Source organism: Labrus mixtus, chromosome 12, assembly GCF_963584025.1.
Source record: "Labrus mixtus chromosome 12, fLabMix1.1, whole genome shotgun sequence".
Lineage (NCBI taxonomy): Eukaryota > Metazoa > Chordata > Actinopteri > Labriformes > Labridae > Labrus > Labrus mixtus.
This window is the reverse complement of record NC_083623.1, coordinates 1,582,604-1,600,103: the sequence shown is the minus strand read 5'-3', so window position 1 is coordinate 1,600,103 and position 17,500 is coordinate 1,582,604. Positions and strand designations below refer to the sequence as shown.

The 17,500-nt window shown below is 42.3% G+C and overlaps 3 protein-coding genes across 5 annotated transcripts in view; all 3 read left to right on the top strand.

Moving 5' to 3' along the window:
- Window positions 1–1,436: 1,436 nt before the first annotated feature.
- On the top strand, window positions 1,437–4,313 carry LOC132985465 (uncharacterized). The gene is made up of 3 exons (XM_061052864.1): window positions 1,437–1,639; window positions 2,550–2,825; window positions 2,920–4,313. Exons 1-3 carry the CDS (start codon window positions 1,510–1,512, stop codon window positions 3,624–3,626), a joined length of 1,113 nt encoding a protein of 370 aa, XP_060908847.1. The 5' UTR covers window positions 1,437–1,509; the 3' UTR covers window positions 3,627–4,313.
- Window positions 4,314–5,845: 1,532 nt separating this feature from the next.
- Window positions 5,846–8,284, top strand: LOC132985446 (tripartite motif-containing protein 16-like). Its single transcript, XM_061052828.1, has one exon. The coding sequence runs from the start codon at window positions 5,908–5,910 to the stop codon at window positions 7,570–7,572; it is 1,665 nt and encodes a 554-aa protein (XP_060908811.1). The 5' UTR covers window positions 5,846–5,907; the 3' UTR covers window positions 7,573–8,284.
- A 6,341-nt stretch (window positions 8,285–14,625) lies between these two features.
- The window catches only part of pex7 (peroxisomal biogenesis factor 7), a 65,518-nt gene continuing 62,643 nt past the window's right edge, over window positions 14,626–17,500 (top strand). The window contains exons 1-4 of one of the 3 annotated variants that reach the window (XM_061052876.1): window positions 14,626–14,781; window positions 16,033–16,175; window positions 16,951–17,008; window positions 17,161–17,311. In XM_061052876.1, the coding sequence (XP_060908859.1) occupies window positions 16,064–16,175; window positions 16,951–17,008; window positions 17,161–17,311 (321 nt within the window). In that variant the 5' untranslated portion in view covers window positions 14,626–14,781; window positions 16,033–16,063. Of the gene's footprint in view, window positions 14,782–16,029; window positions 16,176–16,950; window positions 17,009–17,160; window positions 17,312–17,500 lie in introns of all 3 variants that reach the window. The other 2 variants (XM_061052878.1, XM_061052877.1) reach the window with 2 other exon arrangements.

Here is a 17,500-nt window from a genome sequence, read left to right as displayed (position 1 = left end):
TCTGACCTTTGACCTCCGGCTTCTTATTTTTAGGTTAGTAAACAGTCTGAGAAACAGAAGAGGGGTTTCCCCATGCAGCATGCGTCAACACTTCTTCTTCTGTAGAAAGACGGAGATAGGTTACTTCCTGTAAGTCCATTTTGACCCTAACCCAACACACAAATATAAAAAAACAAAAAGGCAGACGAGGGCCGACGGGTAGCGACGGAGCCGGACACACATCATGTTGGAGCTGAATCTCAGCTGTCCACAATACAAATGACAATAAGTTAAACATTGAAAATGAAAGAGATCAATCCATACACACACACTTCACATTTATTCATTTCTTTATTTCTTTTCTGAAGCTCGGTGGCGTCGGCCTCTTCCAGTCTCTGTCCATCAACAGATCTGTTTGAATGTGTGAAGAGATCAATGAGCAGTCCTCCGAGAAAATAGTTTGAACGTATTGATCGCCTGAGTTTCCCTGCTGGATGTCGCCCCCTACAGGTACTTTAAGAGAACTACAGCTGCTGTCCGCTCTGGTCAACATGAAAGCAGCTTTTACTGTTCATCCGTCATTGAAGCAAAATGTGCAATATTATCTTTGCAACGAGAGGGAAACGTCCATGTTTGTTTTACTGGCTGGATGCAGAGATGTGAACTTCTCTGGGAGGGAAAATCACAAGTTCAGTCGTCTCTCTTTGCAGCAACTTTGCACGTTTCTTTAAAGTCGTCCTGTGGTGTCTCGTTTAAACACTGTTATGAAAATGTTCTCTAATGCAGCGGGGTCACACCTCACACTCTTAGAGTCTGTTATTATGCATAAGCACAGTGTTCCCTTCTGTTCCAGGCTTTATAAATATCATTAGATATTGTGAATATGTGGTTATTAAAAAGCTGTTTAATTAAATCACTATATCCTGAAGCATGTTTATTTGTGTTCTTAGGTCTTAGGTTTCACTCTCTACACCACCAAGCTCACAGTAATGACATCATCTTTAGTCTTATTTGTTGTTTAAGTATTTCAGTAGAAGTAAAAGTGGTATGAGCTTCACAATCTGTACAACTATATAATCATCAAAACAATGATGTGCAATAATGTTAGGTGTTTCTAATTCATTTATTGGAACATGTGATTTGATTTAAAAACATTTAATTACAAAGTAATAGAGTTATGATAATGATGTTAAAAAATTGGTTGAAATATGAGCAAGAATTAAATAATATAAATTAGGTCTACTGCTAAATATGACTGGATAAAATGTCCGAAGTGATTAAATAAAAAGCCGTTTTTATGCCGAATGTTTCTGCTCTAATTTCTGAGCTGATAGAAATAATCTGTTCCACTGAAAATATCTTAAATTCACATAAATTATTAAATTTAGCTTTTTTGTACTCGGATTTCGTTTACAGCGCCAATCGCGTTCGTTGAGTGACGCGCCGGAACCGGAAGTACATCACTGTTGTTGTCTTATTTTCTCGCAGAGTTCTCTCCTCCATCGGACACTTTGAGGAGTTTGAACCGAAATGGAGTATAAGCTGATCATGGCGGTCTCCCGGTTCCCGAGTCTGTACGACCCGAGCTGCCTGACCTACAGAGACCTGAACATGAGGAGCGACTCGTGGAGACAAGTGTCGCAGATCGTCGGTGTCCCCGGTGAGAGTTTCCGGTTCTCTGCTGCTTCATAAACACTCCGTGATAACACCAACACAGAGTTTATCTCATCAGGCTTCAAGTGAGACGGCGTTAAAACATTGTACTCTTCTAGTTTTCACGGAATCCCTTCTTAAAGAAGATCAAAACAAAGCAGGTCCGTCCCTAAATACAGTCCGACTTCTTCTGGTGACACCCTCGTCCTGCGCACATCGGTTCCACCTGAGGATGTAACGGTTTTTGAAAACCGTTATTATAATTATATTTTAATTTGTATATTTTTAATTTCACATTTCCCAAACAAACACACTGTACCCACTTTGTTTTTCCCCCAGGTTTTGTTTTCATTTCTTTTTTCTCTCTTTTTCTTTCATCCCTGTAAAATTGTCCTCCCCGTTTTGTCCTTTGTGTCACTATTTGTTTTTGTTATTTCACGAATAAAAGGAAAATAATAAAAAATAATAAAATAATAATAATAATTTCACATTTCCATTTTTAAAAAGTACATCAATAATGTAATTTTCCGAAATTTAAATATGTTTCATTTTTTAAAATAAAAAGGGCTGTGAGCATGATCCAGTTATTCTGGATTTATTCAGGTCTGGAATTAATCGTGATTAATCAATTGCTATTTTGTCCCTTAAGGCGCACCGTAGTTAAGCCATTGCACAAAAAAACATAGAAATGTTGCCTACTTATTTGTGTAATTTAGACAGTGTGCAGGAGTTTACCTTCATCTTTTAGGGGGCAATAAAAGACCCAATACCGGGTGCCCAGGACTTCTACTTTTGTTGCCATGGTAACACATATATGCATCAAATCGAGGTTTTTAATTTATGGTTTGGTGATGACCAGAAGCTTTATTCTGAAGCGGGGTTACTCTTCAGTGACATCATTTCCTCTCCTCCATCAGAGCCGGAGTGCAGGAGGAAGTGGAAGATGCTGCGGGACCAGCACAGGAGGGAGAGGCAGCGGGAGAAGGACAGACGGGAGAGCGGCATCGGCCTCCTGAACTACAGGCCGTGGAGGTATTCAGCCATCCTGTCCTTCTTGAACCCGTTTATCGACGCCAGGGCCGCGGGGACCAACGGCTGGGCTCTGGACCCGCAGCCCTACTTCCAGGCGTCTGAGATGGTGGGCTGCAGCACGACCAGCGAGGCGCGGAGCGACGACGACGACGACAATTACGGTTAGTAGATGTAGATTTAACCTTTAGAGACACAGGAGAGAGTTCTTTCTGACTGTTGGAGGGAAATGTAACGACGTGATATTTGTGTTTGCAGGTTTCGCTGTAGCAGACGCTACAACAACAACGACATCGTCCTCCTCCTCCTCAGAGTTCGTTCAGAGGAAGCGGCCATCTTCTGCCAACAGAGACACCGCCAGACTCAAAGAGGCGAAGGTCGAGGTGACCTCTGACCCCGCCGCTACGGACAACGGCGTGCAAACGCAACAAGCGCAGCAGGCTAACATGAGGGAGCTGTTTGAGACCATCATGCACTCGGTGACATCATTAGCCACGTCCATCGCGTCCTCACAGTCGTCCTCGCAGCTCTCAGATCAGCTGACGCCTCCGTCCCCCTCGGCCGTGCAGCCTGATCTGCAGACGTCCCGCAACCCGCCGCCGCCGTCCAGGCTCCACCAGCTGAAGACGGAGGAGCAGCAGGAGGTCATGGAGGCGGAGCTTCTAGACCAAACGGACGGAGAGGAGGAGGAGTTTCACATGGCGTCGTCTCCGAGGCCGACCCGCGTCTGGAGGAGGAGGAGGAGGAGCACGGAGGAGAGCCTGCTGGAGGAGCACCTGAGGAGGACGGAGGCCCGGGAGGCTCAGAGAGAGCGGGACGCGGAGAAGAGGGACGACGTGACGCTGTTTTTACTCAGCCTGGCGCCGGCCATGAGGAGACTCACCGCCGAGAAACAGTCATGGCTCCGGACGAAGATTCAGCAGTTTGTGCACGAGGCCGAGTTTGGTGCTGCGGACTTTCAGTGATCCTCATTTTAAAAACTCTTATATGTAATTCCAGGATGAGCCTGCAGGGGGCGCTAAACAAAGCCTTACAGAGACTCTCTTCTCCCAGCACTGGAGAGCAGCCCTCCCCCTGGCAGCCCTGCAGCGTTCTGCCCCTCCCCAGAAGGCTTCCAGAGAGCCGACCAATCAGAAGAAAGTGGGCATGTGGGGAGGCAGGACTTAAAGAGACAGCAGCTGGAGGTTTTTTGAGCTGCAGATCTAAAGCTGCTCTGAAGGTTTCACAGACTGAAAGATGAAGCCGACATATTTAAACTTTTTTTATAAATACTGTATCCATTACATGATAATCTGATTTAAGTAGGGATGTTACGATACCTCGCGATTCAAATATGGACGACTTCAATGGATTAAAAAAAAAGATGCCAACGTTGGGTCATTTATTGTTTTCAGTTATCAAAAATGTAAAATCTTTGGTATCTAATATCGCTAACAGATGTGTGTAATTTAGACAAGTGACAGAGTTATTTTTGATGGATTCATTCCTCTGTCCAATGAAATTTAGTTTTTTCAAGTGTCCCCACTTTTCAATACTATCGATCATTAAAGGGGACATAAAACATCCTCTTCTTCAGTGTTTCTGAACATATATCTGTGTAACCTGAGAGTCTACTGACCCACAACATGTGAAATAAACCATCCAGTCCTTTGTTTGTGGTCTGCATAAGTCTTACAACACAGAGAAAAATGCTCTGTTTTAAATGTGCTCTCCTTGTGATGTCACAGTGGGATTCTGGTAAAAAAAAATCCCCTCCCCTCCCCTGGTATCTCCACCCATAGACTCCACCCCCAGACTAGAACAAAACTTTTGCGCAGGTCGGCCATTTTTATTCTCTCTACAGAGGAGTGATGTCTACGGGGAAAACTCGGGGGGGGGGGGGGTCATTACATTTAAAGAGACACACACACCAAAACGGAGCGTTCTGAGAGAGCTGGTTTATACAGGGTCACAAACCTCCTCTGGTGCTTGATTCATGTTATATTTTGACCAAAGCACAGATGTTTCATTTAGACCACAGGGGGACTGTTTGAAAAGGTGGAGGAGGACTGTTTGAAAAGGTGGAGGAGGGGACTGTTTGAAAAGGTGGAGGAGGGGACTGTTTGAAAAGGTGGAGGAGGGGACTGTTTGAAAAGGTGGAGGAGGGGACTGTTTGAAAAGGTGGAGGAGGGGGACTGTGAAAAGGTGGAGGAGGGGACTGTTTGAAAAGGTGGAGGAGGGGACTGTTTGAAAAGGTGGAGGAGGGGACTGTTTGAAAAGGTGGAGGAGGGGGACTGTTTGAAAAGGTGGAGGAGGGGACTGTTTGAAAAGGTGGAGGAGGGGGACTGTGAAAAGGTGGAGGAGGGGGACTGTAAAAAGGTGGAGGAGGGGGACTGTTTGAAAAGGTGGAGGAGGGGGATTGTTTGAAAAGGTGGAGGAGGGGCATAATATGTCCTCTTTAATGTTTTTGTCAATTCAGAAAAAAAAAGTGTTGACAGAAATGTCTGAGTTTAATACAGACCTTTGACTCAAACTGGTAACTATAATCATTCTTCCTCAGTTTGCTGGTTTATAACTGCCCTGCTCCTACTTGATGTGTGTATAACTACCTCCCTTTACGGCTTGTATTTGTCACATCTGCATGTAGATGACAGTACTCCAAGTTAAAGACTGTTACAGGAGTTGTTACGACAGCGTTATGTTTACGGCACTAGACTGCTTTACGACAGACAGAACATGCTTTTGCACTGCGTTATTTTCTCTCCTGAAAATGGAGCTGTATGTTGATCACCTACAATAAACCTGTGTGGTAAAAGTAACTCGACCCTCGATCATTCTACAATATTTAGAAGTTTTGTACCTCCTTATACTGAGAGTATACTTTACTTGATGTTTATATTCAACCCTGCTTTTATTTTGAAATAAAGTGAGTGTGACACCTTTTCTAAAATCTGAAAGGAGAAGTGTTTTTAAAAGAGAAATGTTCTCTGTTGTAAACAAGTATCTCTCTCAAACCGCTCCTCTTCCTGGAATGAATCGTAGTTCGATCAGCCCTCCCTCTTCTTCCTGCTCTCAAACACAGCCTGCTGCACTCTGTCCTCATACTTCATGGTTCCCTCCCCTTTAGATCTACACTTTGAGGATGGGTGTAACCAACAACACCTGTACAGTCACATGCACAGACACATGCTTTGTAGATCAGCGGTGAAACTTGTTTTCAGTTATGAGGAAGTGAATCTCAGACAGTCGTTGTTACCGAGAGGAGAAATGGCGCAGAAAGGAGTTCAGCTGGACCGGGAAACCGTCTCTTGTTCGATCTGTCTGGATCTCCTGAAGGATCCGGGGACTCTTACCTGTGGACACAGTTACTGCATGAAGTGTATTAAAAGCCACTGGGATACAGAGGATGAGAAGACAGTCTACAGCTGCCCTCAGTGTAGACAGACCTTCACAGCGAGGCCTGACCTGAGGAAAAACACCATGTTGGCAGATTTAGTGGAGGAGCTGAAGAAGACTGGACTCCAAGCTGCTCCTGCTGATCACTGCTATGCTGGATCTGAAGATGTGGCCTGTGATGTCTGCACCGGGAGAAAACTGAAAGCCTGTAAGTCCTGTCTGCAGTGTCTGGCTTCTTACTGTGAGAAACACCTCCAGCCTCATTTTGAAGCACCTCCATTAAAGAAACACAAGCTGGTGGAGCCCTCCAAGAAGCTCCAGGAGAACGTCTGCTCTCGTCATGATGAGGTGATGAAGATGTTCTGTCGTACTGATCAGCAGTCTATCTGTTATCTCTGCTCTGTGGATGAACACAAAGGTCATGACACAGTCTCAGCTGCAGCAGAAAGGAACGAGAAGCAGAGAGAGCTGGAGGTGAGTCGACAAAACATCCAGCAGAGAATCCAGGACAGAGAGAAAGATGTGAAGCTGCTCCAACAGGAGGTGGAGGCTATCAATGGCTCCGCTGATAAAACAGTGGGGAACAGTGAGAAGATGTTCACTGAGCTGATCCGTCTCATGGAGAAAAGACGCTCTGATGTGAAGCAGCAGGTCAGATCCCAGCAGCAAACTGAAGTGAGTCGAGTCAGAGAGCTTCAGGAGAAGCTGGAGCAGGAGATCACTGAGCTGAAGAGGAGAGACGCTGAGATGAAGAAGCTGTCACACACACAGGACCACAACCAGTTTCTACACGACTACCCCTCACTGTCACCACTCAGTGAATCTACACACTCATCCAGCATCAAGATCCGTCCTCTGAGGTTCTTTGAGGACGTGACAGCGGCTGTGTCAGAAGTCAGAGATAAACTACAGGACGTCCTGAGAGAGAAATGGACAAACATCTCACAGACAGTGACTGAAGTGGATGTTTTACTGCCAGAACCAGAGCCCAAGACCAGAGCTGAGTTCTTAAAATATTCATGTGACATCACACTGGATCCAAACACAGCACACACACTGCTGTTATTATCTGATGGGAACAGAAAAGTAACATTTACAGGTCAGACCAATCCTTATTCTAGTCACCCAGACAGATTCACTGAATGTCTTCAGGTCCTGAGTAAAGAGAGTCTGAGTGGACGTTGTTACTGGGAGATAGAGAAGAGAGGAATAGTTTCTGTAGCAGTCACATACAAGAATATCAGCAGAGCAGAGAGATTGAATGAGTGTATATTTGGATTTAATGACAAGTCTTGGAGGTTAGATTGTGACAACAACAGTTATAACTTTTATTACAACAATGTCAGCACTCTTGTCTCAGGTCCTCAGTCCTCCAGAGTAGGAGTGTACCTGGATCACAGAGCAGGTATTCTGTCCTTCTACAGCATCTCTGAAACCATGACTCTCCTCCACAGAGTCCAGACCACATTCACTCAGCCTCTACATGCTGGACTCTGGTGTGTTGGAGACTCTGCTGAGTTGTGTAAACTGAAATAGACAGAAGTCATTAACGAGACAGATGTTTAACTTGCTGTGTTTTAAATCTTCAACTTGATTTTTATCCACGCTCGTTGCTGAGATCTGATCGTGGTCACCTGTCAATCAAACTTTATGGGCGGTACTTTGACCTCTTCTCGTCTGTTCTGTAAATGTTTGAGTGTCTTTAAGTGAAACTCCTTCCTGTGTCTGTTTAGCCGTGGACTCTTTCACTGCTCAGGATGACTTTTGTTCACCTGAACTGACATTTCTCTGAGTGATAAATATCAACTTCTCTCCACTCTCCATGTTTGATTATTTGTTTTCATACATTTATATTTTCTGTTGTTTCTGTTCTGATTCAGGAGTCTGAAGAGAGAGAGAGAGAGAGCAGCAAACTTTTCTTTCATGCTGATTTTCTCTTCTCACCACTTTGTACATTTGTAGAAAATCTATAAAATCAGACTTAAAGAAATGAGTTAGTCAGAATAAATGTTGTTGTTCATATTCAAAGTGATGTAAAAATGTCCTCTGAGGTGTTTTAAAAATGTAATCCTCCTGATTAAATCAATAAGGAGATAAATCATTGTTTTCTGTGAGTGGAGATTCTGATCAAACAAAGTGATTGTGTGGATGAAGTGAATGTGTTCATGAAATGATTGAACACACTTTAGTGATTTGATGTGTGAACAAACTGAAGTTTAACATCCTGAATAAACTCACATGAACTAAATGTTTTCTTCTGGTCTTCATTGTAAACTATGGAAGCCCATTTCCACCAGTTGAGAAAAAAAAGAATTAAAACTTGGCTTCGTTGAGAATTTTTTTTTTTTGCTCATAATAAATCGAAATTATGAGGTTAAAAGTCAAAACATTTAAAGGAGACATATTATAAAAAATCCTCTTCTTCAGTGTTTCTGAACATATATCTGTGTAACCTGAGAGTCTACAGACCCACAACATGTGAAATAAACCATCCAGTCCTTTGTTTGTGGTCTGCATAAGTCTTACAACACAGAGAAAAATGCTCTGTTTCTAATTTGTCATTACATTTAAAGAGACACACACACCAAAACGGAGCGTTCTGAGAGAGCTGGTTTATACAGGGTCACAAACCTCTTCTGGTGCTTGATTCATGTTATATTTTGACCAAAGCACAGATGTTTCATTTAGACCACAGGGGACTGTTTGAAAAGGTGGAGGAGGGGACTGTTTGAAAAGGTGGAGGAGGGGGACTGTTTGAAAAGGTGGAGGAGGGGAACTGTTTGAAAAGGTGGAGGAGGGGACTGTTTGAAAAGGTGGAGGAGGGTTATCATATGTCCTCTTTAAAATAATGCAGACTGCATCGTCATGGTGTTGAAAAGCATCCGGGATTGTAAAAGGTTGTCAAATTAATATATATATTGCAGTGCTATTTTTTAACCAGCAGAGGGCGCTGTCTGTTTTTGGCATATCTTGTTCGACGTCAGTAGTTGAAGAAGAGTTGCATTATTATGAGAGCAACTTTACAACCCTGAAATTAAAAAAAGTATTACAGCAGTAACAGAACATAAATAATATTTTACATTTTTAGAGAATGAAAATTAAAGAATCATTTATTCTGAAAGTTAGAATGTTCAACATAAATAAATCATAAAGTCTGTCCTGTGTAAATGTGTCTCTGAGTCATGACTGTCTACAATGAGGGAGAAGCTCGAGTCCCGCTGGCTGTGTTGTTGTCAGAGCCGTGTTTACATGGACGGGACGGCCGGCTCCTCCCCTTCTGTATAAAAGCTGTTTTAGTCAAGAACTAGAGAGAAGAAGAACATACTCACTGATTATTTGGATGTTAGTAAGAGTTTTTAGATCACGCTCATTCTGTGTCAGTTTACATGAAATGTGAAGCTACGAGCTAACTAAAGAGCGCTAACATTAGCATGCTAACACAACAATGTGAAGCTACGAGCTAACTAAAGAGCGCTAACATTAGCATGCTAACACAGCTAATGTGAAGCTACGAGCTAACTAAAGAGCGCTAACATTAGAATGCTAACACAACAATGTGAAGCTACGAGCTAACTAAAGAGCGCTAACATTAGCATGCTAACACAACAATGTGAAGCTACGAGCTAACTAAAGAGCGCTAATAATTAGCATGCTAACACAGCTAATGTGAAGCTACGAGCTAACTAAAGAGTGCTAACATTAGCATGCTAACACAACAATGTGAAGCTATGAGCTAACTAAAGAGCACTAACTTTAGCATGCTAACACAACAATGTGAAGCTATGAGCTAACTAAAGAGCGCCAACATTAGCATGCTAACACAACAATATGAAGCTACGAGCTAACTAAAGAGCGCTAACATTAGCATGCTAACACAACAATGTGAAGCTACGAGCTAACTAAAGAGCGCTAACATTAGCATGCTAAGACAACAATGCAGGACACAGCTAATGTGAAGCCACGAGTTAACTAAAGAGCACTAACATTAGCATGCTAACACAACAATGCAGGACACAGCTAATGTGAAGCTACGAGTTAACTAAAGAGCGCTAACATTAGCATGCTAACACAACAATGCAGGACACAGCTAATGTGGAGCTACGAGCTAACTAAAGAGCGCTAATATTAGCATGCTAACACAACAATGCAGGATACAGCTAATGTGAAGCTACGAGTTAACTAAAGAGCGCTAACATTAGCATGCTAACACAACAATGCAGGACACAGCTAATGTGAAGCTACGAGCTAACTAAAGAGCGCTAACATTAGCATGCTAACACAACAATGCAGGACACAGCTAATGTGAAGCTACGAGCTAACTAAAGAGCGCTAACATTAGCATACTAACACAACAATGTGAAGCTACGAGCTAACTAAAGAGCACTAACATTAGCATGCTAACACAACAATACAGGACACAGGTGATTGTAGCTCGAGCCGAGGACTATTTTTTCAACGCTTGCGCTAAACAGTGTTTAATTATGGTTAGTTCTACTTGATAACTCCTTCATGATAACGTGAGTGGAGGGCGGTTGGAGGTGTGTCTCTGGAGGCTTCAGTTTGGAGGAGGCGTGGTTTGTTTTGGTTTCATGCTGGAGCTCAAGGAAGAATAATTGTTGTAGGTGACTTCAATATCCATGTGGATGTTGAAAATGATAGCCTGAGCACAGCTTTCATGTCACTATTAGACTCTATTGGTTTCACCCAGGGTGTAAACGAACCTACTCATCATTTTAACCACACCCTGGATCTTGTTTTAGCTTATGGAATTGAAATCCATAACCTTACAGTTTTCCTAGAAAATCCTCTGCTATCAGACCATTTTTTTTATTACATTCGATTTTGTCCTACTAGAATTACCTCTGCCTGGAAGAGGTGTGCTTTCTAGAAGTTTGTCGGATAGTGCTGTGGCTAGATTTAAGGAAGCTATTTCAGCTGTTTTTGATTCAGTACCGTGTTTCAACCCAGTTGGAAACTCTTACGATAGCTTTAGTCCCTCTCAGCTAGATCAGTTTGTTGATAGTGCAGTGGATTCGCTGAGAGTTACTCTGGATTCGATTGCTCCCCTGAAACAGAAGGTTATCAAACGGCGGAGAGTGGCTCCATGGTTCAACTCAGAAACCCGTACTCTGAAACAATCATCACGGAATTTTGAAAGAATATGGCGTTCGACCAAAACGGTAGAATCTCGTTTTTTCTGGCAGGATAGTCATAGAAGATATATGAAGGCTCTACGTCACGCCCGAGCTGCCTACTACTCCTCTCTAATCGAGGAAAACAAAGGCAATCCTAGATACCTTTTCAGCACTGTAGCCAGGCTGACAGAGAGTCATGGCTCCATTGAGCCTTGTATTCCTCTAGCCCTCAGCAGTAATGACTTCCTGATCTTTTTCAACAACAAAGTTCTAGACATCAGAGACAAAATTGGTAACCTCCTGCCCTTACCTGGTGCAGATACGTCTGATACGGCAGAGACAGTTCCAGGACCAGATATTAGTCTCGACTGTTTTTCTCCAATCAACCTTTCAGAGTTATATTCCATTATTTCTGCATCGAAACCGTCAACCGGTCTTTTAGACCCAATCCCAACCAAGCTGTTTAAGGAAGTCTTTCCCTTAGTTAGCAACTCCATATTAGATATGATCAATATGTCTTTACTGGCAGGCTATGTACCACAGACATTTAAAGTAGCGGTAATCAAACCTCTACTTAAAAAGCCTACTCTGGACTCAGGAACTCTGGCTAACTACAGACCTATATCCAACCTTCCTTTTATCTCGAAGATCCTGGAGAAGGTGGTAGCTAAACAGCTGTGTGACTTTCTCCATGACAACAGTTTATTTGAAGAGTTCCAGTCAGGATTTAGAGTCCACCATAGCACTGAGACTGCACTAGTTAGAGTTACAAACGATCTACTTCTAGCCTCAGACAGGGGACTTCTCTCTGTGCTCGTCTTGTTAGATCTTAGTGCTGCTTTTGACACCATTGACCATCGGATCCTGTTGGACAGACTGGAGCATTTGCTTGGAATTACAGGGACTGCTTTAAGTTGGTTTGAATCCTACTTATCAGACCAATCTCAGTTTGTACATGTTAATGCTGAGTCCTCTATGCACACTAAAGTTTGCCATGGAGTCCCACAAGGTTCAGTGCTTGGACCAATTCTTTTTACATTATATATGCTTCCTCTGGGAAATATTATGAGGAAACACTCCATACAGTTTCATTGTTATGCAGATGATACTCAGCTTTATGTATCAATGAAGCCCGATGGTACCAGTCAGTTATTTCAGCTAGAAACGTGCCTTAAGGACGTTAGGACCTGGATGACCAGAAATGTTTTGCTACTTAACTCAGACAAGACTGAAGTTATTGTGCTAGGCCCTAAGAACCTCAGAGAGACTTTTTCTAGTGATGTGACTGTCCTTAGTGACATCAGCCTGGCATCTAGTACCACTGTTAGGAATCTAGGAGTTCTTTTTGATCAAGATATGTCTTTTAGCTCTCACATCAGTCAAGTTTCAAGAACAGCCTACTTTCACCTTCGTAATATATCCAAGATCAGGAATATCCTGTCGCAAAGTGATGCAGAAAAACTAGTTCATGCATTTGTTACCTCCAGACTGGATTATTGTAACTCTCTTTTGTCAGGGTGCTCTGGCAAGTCTCTAAAGACTCTTCAACGGGTCCAGAATGCTGCAGCTCGTGTACTGACCAGAACCAGGAAATGGGACCACATTACTCCTGTCCTGGCTTCTCTGCACTGGCTCCCTATACAGTCTAGAATAGAATTCAAGATCCTTCTTCTCACCTACAAAGCTCTAAATGGCCAGGCACCATCTTATCTTAAGGAGCTACTAGTGCCGTACTGTCCCTTGAGAGCGTTGCGGTCCCGGAGTGCAGGCCTGCTGGTGGTACCTACAGTCTCCAAGTGTACTATGGGAGGTAAAGCCTTCAGTTATCGGGCTCCTCTCCTCTGGAACCGCCTTCCAGCCGGGGTCCGGGAGACAGACACAGTCTGTATTTTTAAGATTAGACTTAAAACTTTCCTTTTTGATAAATCTTATAGTTAGGGCTGGTGCTGGTGTAGACCAGCTCTTAGTTATGCTGCTATAGGCTTAGACTACCGGGGGAACTGGCACCTTGAGCTCCTCTCTCTCTCTCTCTCTCTCTCTCTCTGCATATACAGTACATCATATTACTGCATGTATCTATCTATAAATCTCAGTCACTAACCACCTACTTTCCTGGGAGCTCTTGAGCTCTCCTAGGCTCCTCAAGATCGTCGGTTGACGGCTTGCCAGAACAACCCCCACCCCACCACTACCCCCTCCCCACCGGATCGTGGGTTGGCGGCCTGCCAGAACAACCCCCCACACCCCCTCCCCTCCCCACCGGATTGCTGATGGACGGTCTACCCCCCCCCCCCCCTTGCTCTCTATCCCTCTTCCTGCATCTTATCCCATCTCTCCCCCTATCCCTTTCCAAGCCCGGCGCAGTCTAGGCCTGTGAAGACTGTTTCGTCATGAGCCGGGGATCCGGCCGAAGATTCCTGCCTTTTAATAAGGCAGTTTTTTCTTACCACTGTAACTTTTGCTGCTTTGCTAAAGTGCTCATGATGGATAGGCCGGATCTTTGTAACATAGCAATAAGTAAGGTCCTTTACCTGCTTTTTGTAACATAACAATGAGTAAGGTCTTTTTACCTGCTCTTTTGTAATGTTAACAGACAAAGAGTAAGGTATTTTACCTGCTTCTTGTAAAGTGTCTCGAGATAACACTTGTTATGAGTTGACGCTATACAAATAAAAGTTGATTGATTGATTGATTGAAGGCGACATCTACTGGATCAAAAAGTCACACACTCTTCCTTTAACTTGACTTCCTAAAATTGAGAAAATCATGGAGTACGATGACAAACTGTATCCTGCCACAAATCATATCATGAGTTTAAGTATCGTTACATCCTTAACTTTAACTTCAGACTTCTTTCCATTTATAGAAAACTATCAAAACCTCGTCTTTTGCACGTTTTTGTGCTTCTTCAATAAAGTCCTCTGGTAAAATGTTTTTGTTTTTGTTTTTGTTTTTATATGTCAAATATTCATCAAAGTGAGCGCAGCGTCATTCTTTATGTTAAGAAAAAGTCCATATGTTGTCTGTCTGTCTGTTTGTTTTGTTTGTCACATATCTAAAAAAAATTACCAGACTGTAGATTTGAATTATTTTACATTTTAATACAAGTGATTATATCTTATTTACACCAGAGTGAATAAATAAGAAGTACTGTTGACAAAAAAAACTCAATATATGATTTTTAGGATCATAAAAACAGATTTTGCCAATAAAAAAAAAAGATGATTTTAGAAAAAAAACCGGTAATAATAGCACCGGATGTTTATTATATTTTATAAATACTCATAATAATTTTTGTTTATCAAAAAATATTTCATATATCAATAAAAATGGTTATAATCAGCGCTGGTGTTGATTTTATGTTGAGCACACTCCGCCACCTATGGAAGTCTCGCGAGATTTACAACTCTACAACGGCCGTCATCCGGGTAGTTTGGACAGCGGGATCAAAACACGGAAGTTGGTGCAGTGTGAAGTTGTCAGTAGACTGGAGGAGCAGAGGAGCTGTCGGACCGTCGAAATGAACAATATTAAACATTTATGAACATTTATTAGTTTTTATTAACGCGTCGACGTGACGTCAGAGTCCGAAAGAAGCCGTGGGTAAAGTGTGAGTACTGAGACGAGCTGTTGTTAAATAAATATATTAAAGTCCAACATGAATTATGAAAACGTTAATTTAACTACTACACTAATATTATGAAGCCCTCTAGTACATGTTTCTGTTCTTTCTTTTACATTTTCTACAAAACACTAACAAGGGAACTATAAAACCTAAATAATGTTTAATTATTTAAATAAAACCCATAGTGTCTTCAGTTTATTACACCTATCACACATTTTCAAAATAAAATGACTTAATTATCAAATTGTTCTGATGCAGTTTGTAAAGTTTACCTCTAATTTTCTCTCAAAGTAAAATCATCTTTAAATGTACCACAGCCAGGGACATGAGTTTCTTGTCGCCTATTAAAATTAAAAAAATAAAAATAAATATCAAATATGTCCACATTTTAAAAGTGTTTAAGTCATATTTGTGAAGGTTATCCCTTTAATCTTCTGAGTTATGAAACGTGAAAACCCTTTTTCCAATTCAAACGTTCTTATAAAACACAAATAAACAACAGAAGTTGACCAATGTGCTGCAGATTAAAGAGTCTGAGGGACGAGAGTTGAATATAAGTATCAGCTGTGAAGTCTCTGTGCTGCACATCAGCTTCATGCTTTGTTTTAAATGTAAAATATGAATAAATTATTATTTCAGGTTATTCATGATTTTCTAACTGACACATGCTAGAAGGAGAACAAATAGAAGGTTTTAATAAATTGACATTTCTGCTGTTTTTCAGAATGAACCGTAATACTAACATGCATCAAGCGAAGGAGTTCAAGTGTCTCGGGGTCTTGTTGACCAGTGAGGGTAAAATGGGTCGTGAGATTGACAGGTGGGCGGGTGCTGTGATGGACCGTCGTGGTGAAGAGGGAGCTGAGCCGCACCAATCAAAGCTCTCGATTTACCGCTCTATCTTCGTTCCAACCCTCACCTGTGGCCATGAGCTTTGGGTAGGGTCCAAAAGAAGTCAAAACCTTTATTTTAACTTGAAAGCCACTGAAGGTTTCCCTCGTTTACAGTGAGTTCGAGCTCACAACATTAAAGCGAGTAGAAAAGGAAAAAAATCAGCTAAAAAGAAAACAGTTACAAAAAACAGCCAGCAACACAGATAAGAACAGTTACTAATCGATGCACAATGGTCCAGGACTAGGGCCTTACAGGCTGCATATGAGGGCAGAGTCTTACATTTTAAAATGGGATCGAAAGGAGCCAGCTTCTCTTTAACACAGTGTCTGTTTTGTCCAGCAGGGGGCGCTCTCGGGGCCGCAGGTAGCTGCTGATGATGGCGAAGGTGTTTCGCTGTCCGACCCGTCATGGCTACGCTGTGGAAGTATCTCCGTTCATCCCCAACAGAGTGGCCTGCGCTGCCTCCCAGTACTACGGCATAGCTGGTTAGTATGAAGCACTTCTTCCAGTTTATTTAAACACTGAAGACAAACACAAGAAAAAAAAACACTCAGAAGTGACCGAGATCAGAGCTTTGCATACGATTTCATTAAATATCACATGATTTAAAAATGATACAATCTCTGTTATTGTAATTGTACTGTTCTTTCTATGTGTTGTACTTCAAGTGTTAACATAAATAAACAGCCAGCCAAACTCCTTTTCAAGAACCAGGAAGTGAGCGTGCTCGCTCCTTTAATGACTTCTTCAAAGTAGACGAGATGACAATGAATCAGAGTGAAACTAGAAAAGAAAATACAAGATGCATTTAGTAGTTGAAACAATAGTAGAGAGTAAATTTACATTAAACTCCTATAAAGTTAGAATAAATGTATATCAAATATATCAATATAGACGATCAAACATGTAAACAACAAGTTAGACATACAGCCATTACTTTCTGAAGGATTTCTCCTTCTCTGTTTACACACTTTCTACTTCCTGTTTCTTGCTTCCTGTGTCTTCACAGATTTCAAAATAAAGGAACAATAACCTTTTATTCAAATGACAATGAAACTTTGTCCTTTAACATATAAAACACATCAAGGGCAGAACAGTAATGATCGTTAGTGAAAGTCACATACCAGAGGTGTGTAGGAGAGGAACACACACTTTGAAGTTTGCAGGCAAAAACATTGGTGATGTTTTTGTACCTAATCTTTGCTGTCTGTAAGTAATGTTTGATGAAATCATTGAAATGAGCTGCGTCTGTGTGTGTAGGCTGCGGCTCTCTGCTGGTCCTGGATGAGACGGAGACAGGAGTCACTCTGGTGAGAAGGTAACGTGTCTTTATCTCTCCAGGGCGGGGGGAAGTGATGATGACTTTAGATGTTTTAATTGTTTTATTTTTTTCCAGCTTCTCTTCTAAATGTGTTTTAAACGTCCTGAGTGTTTTCAGCGTTTATAAAAAAGATGATCTGTGTGTTTCAGGTGGGAGTGGAGCGACGGCCTGTTTGATGTAGCGTGGAGCGAAACCAACGAGCACGTCATGGTCGCTGGGGGCGGGGATGGAAGCCTGCAGCTGTGGGACACAGCCAATCACAACGCTCCGCTGAGGGTGGCCAAAGAACACATACAAGAGGTGAGAAACACACACACACACACACACACACACACACACACAGAAACAGACACACACACAGACACACACACACACACACACACACACACACACACACACACACACACACACAGAAACAGACACACACACAGACACACACACACACACACACACACACACACACACACACACACACACACACACACACAC

Bases quoted from the DNA above. Each gene is read 5' to 3' on its own strand.
- LOC132985465 (XM_061052864.1), top strand. From the start codon at position 1,510: ATGGAGTATAAGCTGATCATGGCGGTCTCCCGGTTCCCGAGTCTGTAC. The intron at 1,640-2,549 runs GTGAGAGTTTCC...CTCCTCCATCAG, and splicing joins GCAGATCGTCGGTGTCCCCG to AGCCGGAGTGCAGGAGGAAG. The intron at 2,826-2,919 runs GTTAGTAGATGT...TTGTGTTTGCAG, and splicing joins CGACGACGACGACAATTACG to GTTTCGCTGTAGCAGACGCT.
- LOC132985446 (XM_061052828.1), top strand. From the start codon at position 5,908: ATGGCGCAGAAAGGAGTTCAGCTGGACCGGGAAACCGTCTCTTGTTCG.